This window comes from Protomyctophum parallelum, assembly GCF_964188405.1.
Source record: "Protomyctophum parallelum genome assembly, chromosome: 10".
Classification (NCBI taxonomy): domain Eukaryota; kingdom Metazoa; phylum Chordata; class Actinopteri; order Myctophiformes; family Myctophidae; genus Protomyctophum; species Protomyctophum parallelum.
In genome coordinates this window covers 27,659,764-27,676,016 of record NC_139704.1, presented here as the reverse complement: position 1 = coordinate 27,676,016, position 16,253 = coordinate 27,659,764, and the positions used below count along the sequence as shown (strand labels likewise).

The following is a 16,253-nucleotide window of genomic DNA, read 5'->3' as shown; positions in this document are numbered from 1 at the left end:
CTTCTATTGGTTTGTCCCTAATTGAAGGCTTCAAATAGGGACAACCGGAAGTTTATGGAATGCATTGGAGTCTATGGGCTCGCCCGAGTACATGAACCACCTGACCGGGTTGTTTTCTGCCCCCTCAATATCGCAACTCTTCTATTAGATGGCTCTGGATCTGCTTATTTAACTGCACAATGTGCAACATACAGTAGTTAAAACGTGAATCACCCTGTATTGTTACAGGAATGGCATCATTTCATAGGAGACATGCTGTGACATGAAGGACACATAGGAGACATGGTGTGACATGTAGGACACATAGGAGACATGGTGTGACATGTAGGACACATAGGAGACATGCTGTGACATATAGGACACATAGGAGACATGCTGTGACATGTAGGACATAGGAGACATGGTGTGACATGAAGGACACATAGGAGACATGCTGTGACATGAAGGACACATAGGAGACATGCTGTGACATGAAGGACACATAGGAGACATGCTGTGACATGAAGGACACATAGGAGACATGCTGTGACATGAAGGACACATAGGAGACATGCTGTGACATGAAGGACACATAGGAGACATGCTGTGACATGAAGGACACATAGGAGACATGCTGTGACATGAAGGACACATAGGAGACATGCTGTGACATGAAGGACACATAGGAGACATGCTGTGACATACAGTATAGGACACATAGGAGACATGCTGTAGCATCAGGGACACGTAGGAGACATGTAGCATCAGGGACACGTAGGAGACATGTAGCATCAGGGACACATAGGAGACATGTAGCATCAGGGACACATAGGAGACATGTAGCATCAGGGACACATAGGAGACATGCTGTAGCATCAGGGACACGTAGGAGACATGTAGCATCAGGGACACGTAGGAGACATGCTGTAGCATCAGGGACACGTAGGAGACATGTAGCATCAGGGACACGTAGGAGACATGTAGCATCAGGGACACATAGGAGACATGTAGCATCAGGGACACATAGGAGACATGTAGCATCAGGGACACGTAGGAGACATGTAGCATCAGGGACACGTAGGAGACATGTAGCATCAGGGACACGTAGGAGACATGTAGCATCAGGGACACGTAGGAGACATGTAGCATCAGGGACACATAGGAGACATGTAGCATCAGGGACACGTAGGAGACATGTAGCATCAGGGACACGTAGGAGACATGTAGCATCAGGGACACGTAGGAGACATGTAGCATCAGGGACACATAGGAGACATGTAGCATCAGGGACACGTAGGAGACATGTAGCATCAGGGACACATAGGAGACATGTAGCATCAGGGACACGTAGGAGACATGTAGCATCAGGGACACATAGGAGACATGTAGCATCAGGGACAAGGACGCAGCTAAAAACAAAACAGACCCTGCAGAGTCCCAACTCCATGTCCTGGAGTGTGTGTGTGTGTGTGTGTGTGTGTGTGTGTGTGTGTGTGTGTGTGTGTACGCTGCACATGCCCATATTCGTGACAGATTTTGTGTGACAGCAGTGTCCTCTGTTCTGGTCCTCTGTACCCTAGCTGTCGCTGTCGGGTGGAACCCTTGGACTGTACTACAGTATGTCCAAAACAGTTACCTTTTTTATCATTTGAAAATAGCCGATCTACAAGCTCAAAACGCATTGCATCTATTTTCACCGCCTTCATGTGACACTCTTGTACAATGAAGTAGGGCAGGGTTCCCCAATTAATTTTCCTCAAGGGCCATATTTTGAGTAGGGTACCAGCCACTACCAGGCTGGGGGCCGAGTCCGCACGCGCAAGGTCGAGGTCTTGCCCTGAAAATAAATGTTCCCCCTCTTTAAAAAAAAAGTCTTCCAGGGGCCACAAGGGGGCGCGCCATGGGCCGCCTATTGGGGAACCCTGAAGTAGGCCATTCATTTACAAAAAAAGAAATGTTGAAATATGAAGATGCAACTTTATATTGTGTCTGACTGTGTCTGCAGTAAAATACTACTATTAATGTATCTCTGTGTGTACAGAGTTAATGCTGAGGATTTTTCTGTTTGAGTGTGTTATGAATTTGAGCTTAATATTATCATTAAGATTATAATTGAGTAAATTGACATAAATTATTCTTGTGCAAATGACTAACTCTATTGCACATTTGCGCGTGCGTGCGTACGTGCGTGCGTGCGAGAGATATATATAGAGAGAGAGAGAGAAAGTGAGTGCTGACTCACTACAGGTGTGGCCCACGGTGCATATTTAATCTATTTACTCTGGCTAAGTAATTAGTGTGCAATTATATGTAAATGATGAACAAGACCACTGAAACCTGTGGAATGAATGGTAAATAACACATTAGTGTTTATGTGCATGTGTGAGTGTGCGCGTGTGCATGCATGTGTGTGTAATGAATCAACACAGAGGACATTATCATCAACATTGTACAACTGGTTAATCAACTCTGGTACATGACAACAAGCGGTCTAGATTAATCTACTCATGTCATGTCGTTATCCAAGTAATGTGTTTACCATCGATGTTTCAGTTGATTGACAATCATTGGAAAGTACTGTCACAGTTATTAATGTCACTCGTTTCATTCATAATCCCAATCATATTTTTATGCATAGGCAATTATAATGCAGCGTGACACCGGGTGCTGATGGCATGAACTGACTACAGTTAGACCTCTCCGCCTCTCTTAGTTTCACTGTGTGTGTGCGTGTGTGTGTGTGTGTGTGTGTGTGTGTGTGTGTGTGTGTGTGTGTGTGTGTGTGTGTGTGTGTGTGTGTGTGTGTGTGCGTGCGTGCGTGCGCGCGTGTGTGCGTGCGTAAGACTGCAAAAGTGTGAAAGTGACAGATCTTCACCTCATCCCTAACCTCTGCCCTTCCTCCTATAGCACTTGTATAATTTGTCTGGACCCTTCCTTCTTATAGCCTGTCAGACCCTCTCCTATCTCCTCTCCCATGGAGCTACAGTATACAGTAGTGATCAGGATCTCTGCTCTCCTCTCCATCGCTGAGCTGAGCGCTCAGCTCAGGCAGTAAAAGGTTCCCATGCAGCCCGCTCTGCTAGCTCCTGTTCATTGGTTGCTGACAGGCTGTGATGAGCTGACCAGTCTGTTGGAGTCATCAGCTGTCACCCCACAGCTACAGCACTGTTCACTGTGATAGAGAGGGAGGGGACGATGTTAAGGCAGTGGGTCTCAGCCTCTTGAGTTACCCTCGAGGCCAGGGTCCACTTAAAGCAGTTCAGGATGCATTCTGTGACTTGACATGCAACCATGTCATTCAGTGTGTCAATGACCACCGGCGACGGCGCGAGCTCCAGCATTCTTTTGCCACGCTACTATCTGTTGCTATTTTTGCCAGAGAGTCACTGAGTGCGTCTGAGTGACACATGGAATATTATCTTTTGTCTTGCTTATGTTATATACTGTAAATGCTATTTTTATTCAGAATAAATTATTTCCCGACATGCCTATTTTCACTTCTAAAGTGTTTATTCACTATAAAGAAATGACATACTAATCAGTGTAATTCTAAAGGCACCATCTGTTATTATTTTGTAATTAACTGGCCTAAATATGAAAGACATTTTCTAAAGCCAAATAATCTAGATTAAAGAAGTACAGTGATGGATGAGCAGCACAGACCTTGAGTATAGCTATGAATTACATGGGCAGTGCTTCATGTGGAATAAAAGGTGCTAGCATACTTATTGCATACTCTAGCCGCAGGTTGAGGCAGACCTGGCTCTGAATATAAAGATAGAGAACCAATACAAGCTTACCTCGTTCAACCTACAGTAGCATTCCCATTTGGGTCATGTAATTATAGGCAAAACCTTTCAGAAAATGTGCTTTTTCTTTTAAGAGTAGCCAATTATTTCTGTCCTAATTTAATCATTATGCCAGTTAATCCCTCCCCACACATTTCTGTGTGTTGCCACTGCTGTTTTGCTTGACGCCGCGGGTGCTTTTAACCAAGCAATCAATAAAATATGCAAATGAAACGGACAAGAACAATGTTCTTCTCCAATATAGAACAATGCTGTCATGTCACTCCAGTGACACGTGTTTATGTAGGATTTGCTGATTTATATGTGGAACATAATGTGCATATGCACACATACATTGTGAATGTATTGTTCTAATTTGCATAGAATTGAAATATTCCAGATGTTCAGTAGTATGTCAGAAGGCTGCAACACTAACAAGCACATTATTAACAGGCTAACATGATGTTGTTCGCTGCAAATTGAGTTCATTAAGTCACCATTAGACATGTGCACGTGTGAGCGTAATCGGTAGAGCAGGCTTGCCCAAACGGTAATTGGAGAAGGGCAAGCAGTGAAGCACACACACACACACACACACACACACTCTCACACTCTTTCTCTATCTCTCCATGATTTAATTGCTGTCAATCAAAGGACAGGATTCAATTTTATTGTGTGTGTGTGTGTGTGTGTGTGTGTGTGTGTGTGTGTGTGTGTGTGTGTGTGTGTGTGTGTGTGTGTGTGTGTGTGTGTGTGTGTGTGTGTGTGTGTGTGTGTGTGTGTGTGTGTGTGTGTGTGTGTGTGTGTGTGTGTGTGTGTGTGTGTGTGTGTGTGTGTGTGCTCGGACGCTTGCGTTGTTGCACCCCTCTCAGACCTGGAGGAGACCTGTGTTGATCCAGGCAACAACGCCTACATTCCTCGCTTCACATTTGCAAGGCCCTCTACACACACACATAGAGACATACATACATAGGGACACACATAGCTGGTCATTGGAGCGGTTAGGCACCGCTGAAAAAGAAGGGGAAAACATTGACATTGACTTTAATTTAACAGTCTCAGAGTTCAGTTAACACTCGTGATTTTGCATGCAACTGAGTGTCTCACTCACTAAATGATTTCCAGAGCTGCCGTACCTGAAATGTGATTGGTGACGTTCTCTGGTTGATTTTAACCTGAGTTTTCTGTTTGTTTTGTTTTCAGACGAGGGGAAAAAGGAGGAAGTGGAAAAGGAGGAGGAGGAGCCTCTGAAAGGGATGGACGAAGAGGAGAGGCGCATCGCAGAGATGGGCCGGCCCATGTTGGGAGACCACGTCAAACTGGAGATCGTCATAGAGGAGTCCTACGAATTCAAGGTAAGACTGAGTACATACAATGCTGGTCATAGAATGGGTATGAAACTTGGATATGAACAAGAAAAGTGCCCCGTGTTTATAAATCGACTGGGCGCTATCATTTAATGGATTAAATAACCCCGGGCAATTAAAGTGTTAATAGTAATCAGGGCAAAAGTTTGAAATAATTGATTGATATAAAGTCATGTGGCCCAGCAGTACTCCATATATGGCTTTCCTGCTCCAACACAGACTCTTAACATCGGTGCAAATGTAATTACTATTGACATCATCGTGTGTGTGTGTGTGTGTGTGTGTGTGTGTGTGTGTGTGTGTGTGTGTGTGTGTGTGTGTGTGTGTGTGTGTGTGTGTGTGTGTGTGTGTGTGTGTGTGTGTGTTTGTGTGCACTAATGCACTCACTCCTACATACAATACTTGAGACCGACAGACATTCAGACACCTGAGCAGAATGAGCGACTGGGCAATAACTTGCTACTTGACTATCTGAAGTGGAGTGTGCGTGCGTGCGTGTGACAGAGCGACTATAATTGAGTCCTATAGTTAGATGAAAAGTGCTTCAGCTGTATTGCTACGTTCAAACGGGTTTGTAGCTTTGTATCTGTGTATCTGGAAGTTGAACCCAGCTCAACGTCAGTTTGTAGCTTTGAATCTTTTGTAGCAGCTACAAACGTCGTATTTGCTTTGTACCTTCAGGTCGCTGGCTTCCATTGAAAATGAAAGCTAGTTACTAGATACTTGTGTCTGCCCGTGTGAACACAGCATAATTCTACTCTATAACACAAACAGAGAGAGAGAGAGAGAGAGAGACAGAGAGAGAGAGAGAAAGAGAAATGGTATACAAAGACGGACATTGACACAGAGAGTTTGAGAAAAGATGAGGTGCTATGTACAGTACACAGTAAAATCATCATTGTTAACCCATTTTTGTCGGGAACCCCTTTTGGTGTTTTAAACATTATGTTATAATTTAGCTATTGAAAAATAGCAGATCTACAAGCTCATAGCGCGCGCTATGAACTTGTAGGTCTGCTATTTTTGAAAAATCTTTAAAATGTGCCTCGAATCTTTCAGAAAATCGTCATGATTTAGATTTTTTTATTTTATTTCGACGTCAGGCTTGAATGGGTTAATAATCCATTTTTAACTGTGAGTGAGTACAAATGAGGTCCATTTGGTTACATTTCTACACTCAGTTAATTTAACACTGATACTGAATTCAGACAAGCAGCGATATTGCACTTCGGTGCGACTTATAGATCGCATATTAGAATCATTAGAATCTGTATAAAAACAGCTGGATGGAATTAACAGAAATGTCATAATAATTTCCCTCATTCTTTCGACCTTTTACGCACTTTCAACCCAGCGTTAGTGGTATTAAATCGGTATTTAGAGAAAAACCTATTTTAAATGTTCATACATTTTCAAACATTGTATTTAAAAAAAAAACTCTAAGGTTGTAGCTTGTTCCCTGGATATTATTGTTATTTCTTTGTATTATTTCAGTAATAGGTATAGGGTTTGTAATTAAGTTATTTCTCATATGTGCCCTGTGCAATTTTAGTTTACCTAAAAGGCAAACAGATATTCTATTGATACATTCATTGTTCAATGGCAAAAGAAAAACATTAATCGCAATAATGTTTATGACAATTAATTGTCAACCGAAATGTCATGATCGTGGTAGCCCTATAGGCGCGACAAAGATTAGTTAAAACTTTCTGCTGCCACTGTGCTAAGCCTGATTGTCTACGAAGTTGCATGCTTAGTAGCAGATCTACAAGCTCCACACGATGTGCAGACGAGTATAAATGAGGCGTTATGGTTTATGGCCAGAGAGAAAAGCAATAGAGTGAGATGCAGAGAGGGTAATATGACATTAATGCCTCACCGTGCCATGGCACACCGAGTGGATGCTTCATTTGCAAGTCAGAACAGCCCTGTTTGTCCCCTGAGGAGGGTGGAGTTAGCCTAGATAGAGCCTTTAGCTGGAGGTGTAAATGCCTCTGCTCTACAGGTGAATTAGATTTCCATGAAAGATTTGTGTCCTTTGAGGACAGCGGGGTTTGTGTGTGTGTGTGTGTGTGTGTGTGTGTGTGTGTGTGTGTGTGTGTGTGTGTGTGTGTGTGTGTGTGTGTGTGTGTGTGTGTGTGTGTGTGTGTGTGTGTGTGTGTGCGCACACACACACACAACAATAATGTTTAGAGGGCATGGTAATAAGCACACGCTCGCACACACAGGCTGTTTTTGCTCAGAGTTTAAATACATGCAGGAGAGCAGACTGGATGAGAGGAAGTGAGCGAAGAGAGGCCAAAAGAGATTAAGAGGAAAGATGGCATTTAGGGGGAGGGGAAGGAGGGCTGATGGGAGTGTCACCAGTTTGTTCCCCTGTGACAGCCAGTGTCCAACCACCTGCTGATGGATCCCTGAGCAAGACACAGAAAGCCCCGTCCACCTGCTATAAGGGGTGATGGGTCCATTTCCAGGCAATTCTTTCAAATACTTTCACAGAGAGAGAGAAAAACAGCTAAAGCCCATCAGTGGTCACCATAGTGGTTTCCATCTGTCTGGGTCTGCATCTCTTCCTCGTTACCTCCAGCCACCTGGCTGGATGTCCTCTCTCATCGCATCCACAGACCTCCTCTTTGGCATTCCTCTTCTCATCTTGCCTTGCAGCTCCATCTTCAGCATCCTTCTGCCAATGTCCCTCCTCTGCGTATATGTCCAAACCGTCGCAACCTTGCCTCGCTTGCTTTATCCCCAAAGCTTCATTCCCAAACCATCCAACCTGGGCTATCCTTTTATTTAGTCATTCATGATCTTTTTGCTCTTTCTCACTCATACGAATCATAGCGTCTTCAAATCTTGAAGATTCTATGTCTTTTTGGCTGTGCCACTTTTTTGGAATGTAAAGAAAAAGATCACACCTGTGTGAACCGAGTGGTGCAACTCCCCTCTCTCCCCCCCTCCTCTCTCTCTCTCTCTCTGTCTGTCTCTCTCTGTCTCTCTCTCTCCTCCGTCAGATTAGCTTTATTATGGATATCAATCCGCGTCGCTGAGAACAATTTTTTCATTATTATTTTGGGTCGGCCTTTCCTTCTTTAGCGTACCTAGACCGGATCGTGCATGCGAGCTGCCGTCCACCTCCCATTATACAGGCAGACTAAAAGCTTCAATAACTCCCAATCTACGGAGCTCTCCATGGTTTGGTCAATTAGCGCGATGTTCGGAGGTCTTTGCTGATTATCCGGTGGTCTAGATGGAAACATTGGTGCTTTCTAGAGCAAGGATGGCTATATTTTAGCTCGCTAGCATTGACGCTATTTATTTAGCACAAGATGTGATCTGTTTCTGTGCTGTGTGCGCAGCCTCTCCAATTTCACGCATGCGCACACCACTCGTGCTCATGATGACTGATACATGATACATGATACAGGTACACGGACATTGCTGGATGTAGGAGTGGTTGCACCACTCAAATACTTCTCTGTCTCACACTTATGCCAGAGTGCCAGTGATCACCCTCCCCTGTGCCAATGTTGGCACCCGTGCTTAAGGTTGCCTACCCCTGTTATATACCACTAATTAATCAATAGAAAAGGACAACGACCTTAGAACGAAACGTTATCATCTGAATAAAACTACTGCTATAAGTGAAGACAGTGTGCGGGAGCCTTTTCTTCTTATGATTCGCATTTGGTTGCCGGCTCCGACGCACCCGTCCTTGTAGGTGTGCACAAGGCCTTTTCGCTACAAAACTCTGAGAGTCTACAATCGTGTCCAAATGGACCCCCATTTGGATTAATTTTAGACTCTCAGAGTTAAATTAACACTAGGATTTTGCAGTGTATAGTAACAGTCACAGGGCCAACAGTACCAATAGAGGATTGGCAGTGACACCTACCCTCTTCACATCAGATGTAAAACTGTGTTTCATTGAGGTGTTACGGCACGAGATGAACTGTAGGCTACAGGAGCAGTTATATGCCGACACACAGGAATGGAGAAATGGGTAAATGGTAAAATGGTAAATGGTGCCTTTATATAGCGCTTTTATCCAAACCGCTTTACATAGATTATGCATTACATTCACCCATTCATACACCGATAGCGGAGGAAACCATGCAAAGCACCAACCTGCACATCGGGAGCAATTAGGGGTTCAGGGTCTTGCTCAAGGACACTTTGCACGCACGCATGCATGCACGCACGCAGACACATTCATGCATGTGCTTTTTTTCTAATGCCTTCAACCCTATTGATTGAGGGGCGCTAGCCCCTCCTATATACAGATTTAATGTTTTTTTCACTAACACAAACATTAAATGCATTAAATGTAAGATGATAAGAGCACCCCTCACTTCACACGGGTGTGTTTTTATATGTCTACATGTTTATGTGTTGCCATTTTTTTTAGGGCCGCCCACTAGCCCCTCCAACGCAGTGTTGAAACTAAAATACATGTCATTTTATGTTGGTTGAAGAAGTCTGGATGATTTTGTGATCTGTAGTGAGAGCAGTGAGCAGGTAGAGGACACTCTAGAAAGGTGGAGATATGCCCTGGAAAGGAGAGGATTGAACTCACTTCACACAGGTGTGATTTTATTAGCCTTTACTCGTCCCTCTCAGTGTTAGATTTCTTTCCCCGCAATGTCCCGCCCCAAATTTGAATACTGGTCCCTGGTTGAGAGAGAGAGCAGAGAGAGAGACCAAATTACATGCAGGGGAGCCATAACGGGAGGCAATGGCACCATTGCCTGCCGTTACGATGCAATGTCACACATACACACACACACACCAGCATGCACCAACAGACAGACACACTGACTCCTGTACACAGTAGTAAATTTACTCCATGCCGCAGCATGTGCAGTTAGTGTATATACATTGAACTCACTCTAGGTAACGGCGGAATGAACATTAGATAGAAAGTAGGACGGCCGAGAGGGACGGAGAGAAGCAGAGAGACAGACAATGGGGAGAGGAATGGCAATAAACCTACAGTAGCGCTGTAACATTTTCAAAACATGGAACAAATAATTAGATTTGGCTTATCTTCTGTGTGCGCTCGCATTCATGTGTGCTGTAGATGCACATTTGGCATCCCAAAGCTTCACTCAGTTCAATTTAAATCAGAGTTCCCTTCTAAGCAGAGAGAGAAAGATCTGATCGACTCCGAGAGAGAGGGAGAGAGAGAGAGAGAGAGTGTGTGTGCGCGTGCTTGCGAGACGGCATATATCATTTTAATTGCTATGTTACATGTCAATACTGCTCTCCACCCTCACTCTGCTGTTTATTCACTGTCCTTTCTGAAAACAACATGCCTGTAAAAACAAGCAGCTAAAGATGCAGATGGGAGAGGAGATAAGGGGAGGAGAGAGGAGCTAATGCAAGGAAAAGATGAGAAGATTAGAATGCTGAGCTAGAAGGAAGGATGAATGGTATTGATCATTACAGATAATTACAGAATCAAACATCCCACTGGGACCAGTGTTGTTAAAGCACACATGATCTCCCACACACTGTGAGTAGGAAGACAAAGAAGAAAGGATTGAGTGGCTTGAATAGATAGAATATAGCCAATAGAGGAGGAGAGCGATGATGGCGGTTAATGAGCTAGTCATCATGGTACTGAAACATGGCTGCTTCCACTGGTTCCATAACCCTATCTCTTTCTTATTGTCAAAACAAAGACATTTATTTCTTAGCTTCAGTTGCTTTCTATGGGAGTATACCATACCTAGTATGTATACCTAGTAGTATACCTACTGTGTTGCTAGCAATGTTTTATGACCTGTCTCCTTAATGTTACCTCTCTCTCTCTCTCTCTCTCTCTCTCTCTCTCTCTCTCTCTCTCTCTCTCTCTCTCTCTCTCACAGAACACAGTGGATAAACTGATAAAGAAAACTAACCTTGCCCTGCTGGTGGGAACTAACAGCTGGAGAGACCAATTCATAGAGGCAATCACTGTCAGCGCAGGTAAGACAGAGAGAGAGAGAGAGAGTGTGTGTGTGTGTGTGTGTGTGTGTGTGTGTGTGTGTGTGTGTGTGTGTGTGTGTGTGTGTGTGTGTGTGTGTGTGTGTGTGTGTGTGTGTGTGTGTGTGTGTGTGTGTGTGTGTGTGTGTGTGTGTGTGTGTGTGTGTGTGTGTGTGTGTGTGTGTGTGTGTGTGCACGTGCGTGCATGCGTGTGTGCGAGGGAAAGAGTTTGAAGTACTTTTTAATGGGGTGCCATCTACTGTGTCGCTGCATGTCTGTCTGTGCGTGAAATCAGGAATTGAGTTCAGGCAGTCTGTGTGTGTTTGATTTACTTTAATGGTTAAAGCATTCTGAAAAATTCTAAACTGAAGTTAACAGCTGTGGTTTAATGGTTTGAAAACTGGGGCGTGCTGTGTGTGTGAGCGTGTTGTGTGTTCAAAGTGAGTTGTTGACCGTTGGGTGCCCACTGCACCGCATAATACCATCCGTGGGTATTTACTGATCTCAGACTGGAGTGCACTTGGGTGCGTGCGTGTGTGCGTGCGTGTGTGTACGTGCAAATGGTTTTAGTAACAGTAATCAGTCAGGATAATGGCTTATCTGTAAGTGGACTGGTCTACCCTGATGGTTTGGATCGTTGAAACTGCCTAGATGGCCACAAGTGTATACATGTGACCGACCACGCTTTGTGTGCATGCGTGTAAGACGAGGCATGCACCAGATGTACAGAAAGAGGTAATGTCTCTCTCTCTCTGTCTCTCTCTCTCTGTCTCTCTGGTACATATGCCTCCTTCTACCTATTCACACACATGATGTATAGAGAGAGAGAGAGAGGTCACGTTCAGACGTGAACTTCATCCAGGACGTTTTCCAGACTTTAAGTGGAGGGCTCTATGTATGAACGCAACAGTCCGGCTCAGTGGGATCGGACATGCAACAGACTCTATGCTGGCAGGATCCTCAAGTTAAATCCGCCGAGTATAGTGTCCGATTTGGCTCAACCCGATCTATGTGTGAATGGACGCGGTGACTGTCTGGTGAATATACTGTACATTCAGCTTGTGTACCGTACATGTTGCTGACGCTTCTATTGTCGACATGCAGAGCCTCCCCTCCTCCCGAGGTGTTTGGAGTGAGAGGGAGAACTGAAAACCAATGTTATTTTTTCCAGCTCAGAGGATGTCTCGTTTTTAATTAAAAGTGCATTGTAGCTCGTTGTCTAGTCTACATTAGGCCTACTATATGGTAGAAATGTGTGTTCTGCCTGGGTGCATCAATTGAAGACTGCATGTCGAGCAATTCAATGCATCTGACATGACGAGCAATTCAATGTATCTGACATTCTGTCATCTTCTGTGGAAGACATTTAAAAAAAGCATATGCATTTGATCCTCCCATCAGGCTGTACCTGCATGTGTTCTATTTTATCGGGAGTAGCTAACGTGTGCATCTACTATACCAGACCCTGCCCCCCCCCCGCCTTATCAAACTGAGTATTTACCTTAACGTGTGCATCTACTATACCAGACCCTGCCCCCCCCCGCCTTATCAAACTGAGTATTTACCTTAACATGTGAAAGCATCTGACGGACATTCTCCTGTTGCCGGCCCAACCTGATGCCCTGGACACTTTCCAGTGCTCATAATGATAAAGTGGCTATAGAGAAACAGACAGATGTATAGAGAGTAATCTAGTGTTTAAGGCATTACAGTCCAAGCAGAAGAGTGGGTGTTCGTGTGAGAGAGAAAGAGAGAGAGAGAGAATGCTTATTAATATTTCATCCAGATGCCATTCCTGTCATATCCCAAGATCCTCCTTGTTCTCTGATGAGCTCAGGGTCCAAAGAGAGTATTTGAGCTGCGGTGCAGTAATGATCTGTGATGATAATAAAGAGATGATGAAACCCAGTGAGAACGTTGGGGTTAGCAACTAAAGCTAATAAAGAGGGGGGAGGGGGAGGGAAGAGAGAACGAAAGTGAATGAGAGGGGAGACAGTACTGTGAGGTGAGCAGAGAGGCAAAGAGAGAGTCAGAGACAGGTAGCTGGCAAGAAAGAACTCAAATAAGATTTGGTATGAGAATGATGTAGGAAGGGTGAAGATGGGAGATAAGAAAGACAAAAAGCAGTGAGGAGAAATTTATCTGCCTCACTACAGCGTCTTCTCTTCATTGGTATCAATAAGGTCGCCATCTGGTGATTAACTGATGTAACTGCAGTTCTGCTCAAACTGAATATGCTTATTTTTCCACCAGCATAGAACCATAATATGTTATTTTGTCCCTGCCTAATTTAGAACCAGTTCGGAATGTTTCTACTGAAAATAACTCGTTCTGAAATACAGATGCGATTAAAAGCAAGAAAATAAATCATCATAAAAAAAAAGTACAGTGGTCTAATTAGTTAGTAAATCTGTGTCTTGGTTTGGTTGCACCATGCAATATTAATTTTAGTTTCACTGGCATAAAGTCCACACTAATAAAAATATATTGTTGTCGCGTCTGTCCGTCACTAGGGATTAATTTGTATTGCTAACGAGCACCTTATCGATCAGGCTTATCGAGCCGGGTTCTTATCGAGCCCACTATCGAGCATTTTTGGAAAGACGGGAAACAAATTTTGAACAGAACCAGTATCTTTTACTAGGGCCTACAAATACAGTACTTTTCTAACAGACAGAAGGCAATTGACCTTTTTACCAATAAAATAATATTAATATTAAAGCAACTGTTAACTGGTTAATATGTGTACCGTAAAAGTGAAATTTTGTTTATCCGGACAGCACTGGTTGGCAGGTATCAATACACTTTTAAACTCTAGACGGGCCCGCCCTAAAGTTATTAGTGCAGCCGCGCCCACATCCGGCGTTCTCAACAGGCCCGAAAATTAAGGCCCGGTCCTAACTGGGCTGGCCTTACTAATTAGCACACACAAATAAAACATAAATAATTTTATGGAACTAATTCATTAAAATACATAAATGTTTTAATTTATAATATAACTAATATCATAGCATATATCATTTTGTGAGGGGCAGAAGGCCAAACTTTCATGAAATTCTGCCCTGACGTCCACAAAGGCAGTGGTGTAAAAAGTATTCAATTGTTTTACTTAAAGGACAACTTTAGTTTTTTCAACCAAGGTTCATGTTTTAGGTTGTTATTAGAGAAAGTAAAAGATGAGTGTTAAACTTTTTGCTGCTTTGTTTCGTTTTACGGATTTTAGCTGTTTTTGACAGGGGGGCGGGGGCATTCGAGCATTCCCAGAGGTCCCAGTCTCTATGGCAGTATCCGACAAGCCTCATTCTCCTGGGAGGTCCCAGTCTCTATGGCAGTAACCGTCCAGCCTCATTCTCCTGGGAGGTCCCAGTCTCTATGGCAGTAACCGTCCAGCCTCATTCTCCTGGGAGGTCCCAGTCTCTATGGCAGTAACCGTCCAGCCTCATTCTGCTGGGAGGTCCCAGTCTCTATGGCAGTAACCGTCCAGCCTCATTCTGCTGGGAGGTCCCAGTCTCTATGGCAGTAACCGTCCAGCCTCATTCTGCTGGGAGGTCCCAGTCTCTATGGCAGTAGCCTCGGAAACCCAGATGTTTTTATTTCATGGGAGGAAAAAAAAGTCTGGGACCGAGTCCACTTCAATTCGGCATAGAGTAGCGCAAACGTCGATCACTCTGCTGATTTCTGATCGTCTGCACCTTTGTTAAATTGCCGCACACCCGTACACACGCACACTCCTCTCTCTCTCTGTTGCTCTAATTAATTAGTCTCATGTCACGCAGCTGCGTCCATACAGATGCTTGCTGGTAGCATGAATGCACACAGCATTTCGGTGTAGTGCCCTCTCCGGTCACACCCTTAGTAACTCATTCATTCAAACCTTTATTTATTCTCGAGAGACATTGAGGTTTCCCTCATCGTCGAGATACAGTGCAACATAATACAACATTTTCAAAGCAATAAACAAAAACAACAAAACAGAACAGCAACATTTCTTCATTGTGTGATACATTTAAATACGTTTAAAACCAGTTGCAGACACTTAAGTCTGCAATCAAAGATTTAAATTGACCATATGTATAAGTCATTCCACGTGGTTGGGGCACTAACTGTAATATAGTCAAAGACAGCACCATGTCATTCTGACATCCCAGTTTGACACCATTCGGAAAAAGAAATGTTGCATGCTGGATTTGAGTCCATGTCAATGTGGGTATCCATGTTAGCGCAAACAACTTCATTTTGAGTTGTTTATCTTGCTCTCTCTCTCTCTGTGTGTGTGTGTGTGTGTGTGTGTGTGTGTGTGTGTGTGTGTGTGTGTGTGTGTGTGTGTGTGTGTGTGTGTGTGTGTGTGTGTGTGTGTGTGTGTGTGTGTGTGTGTGTGTGTGTGTGTGTGTGTGTGTGTGTGTGTGTGTGTGTGTGTGTGTGTGTGTGTGTGTGTGGTTAGCCTGCCTGTCAGCCAGTCTTTGTTGCTTAGTTGATCTTCTTAATAAAAAGACCTGTTCTCCAGATAATCCAGAGGTCAGTGTGGTTCAGGATTATTAACGACATAAACACCAGCATCTGTACCTGTCACGCATGCACGCCCGCATGCATGCACACACGCATGCACGCGCACACACACAAGAATGTCGGACAGACTCAAACAGGTTTAGCAGCTCGTCTGATGATCAGGACAAACTTTCAACCCAAAGCTGATTGTAATGTAGGGAGATCAAAGTGCACATTGATTGGGTTTTGGGGGAGAGCGTGCGTGCGTGTGTGCGTGCGTGCATGCCTGCCTGCCTGCGTGCGTGCGTGCCAGCATGCGTGTCTGAGTGCGTGCGTGCGAAGCTGATTGGCTACACATGGATAAGAGAGGGGCTGATTAGATGTTAACAGATTTAGATGCCGATTGACTGTTTTCCGAAAAACTTCAAATTTGTATTAAAACATTAAATTAAATTAATGTTGCTATATAGCAACATCTAAAATGACACAGATTAGCTATAGGATTAGTCATCTCGACCAGCTGTTGTCAAGGGGGCAATAGATTAGCGGAGAACCAATATCCCTGTGTGAATTTCTTTACTCGAAAAGATTCCAACGTACTGTAGCGTGGTTGAGGTTTGTTGTCATACTGTATCAGTAAGTCAGAACAACAGAAATAACGTGTGCAGGT

General features: G+C 44.0%; 1 protein-coding gene and 1 long non-coding RNA gene across 3 annotated transcripts in view; one reads left to right on the top strand and one right to left on the bottom strand.

Moving 5' to 3' along the window:
* Positions 1 to 16,253, bottom strand: part of LOC310866288 — a 579,577-nt gene that overhangs the window by 401,001 nt on the left and 162,323 nt on the right. The gene's annotated exons all lie outside the window — the stretch shown is intronic.
* slc8a1b (solute carrier family 8 member 1b) overlaps positions 1 to 16,253 on the top strand; it is a 163,289-nt gene that overhangs the window by 120,929 nt on the left and 26,107 nt on the right. For both annotated transcript variants that reach the window (XM_083775412.1, XM_083775413.1), the window contains exons 6-7: positions 4,971 to 5,122; positions 11,002 to 11,101. In XM_083775412.1, coding sequence (XP_083631538.1) covers positions 4,971 to 5,122; positions 11,002 to 11,101 — 252 coding nt within the window. The remainder of the gene's footprint in view (positions 1 to 4,970; positions 5,123 to 11,001; positions 11,102 to 16,253) is intronic.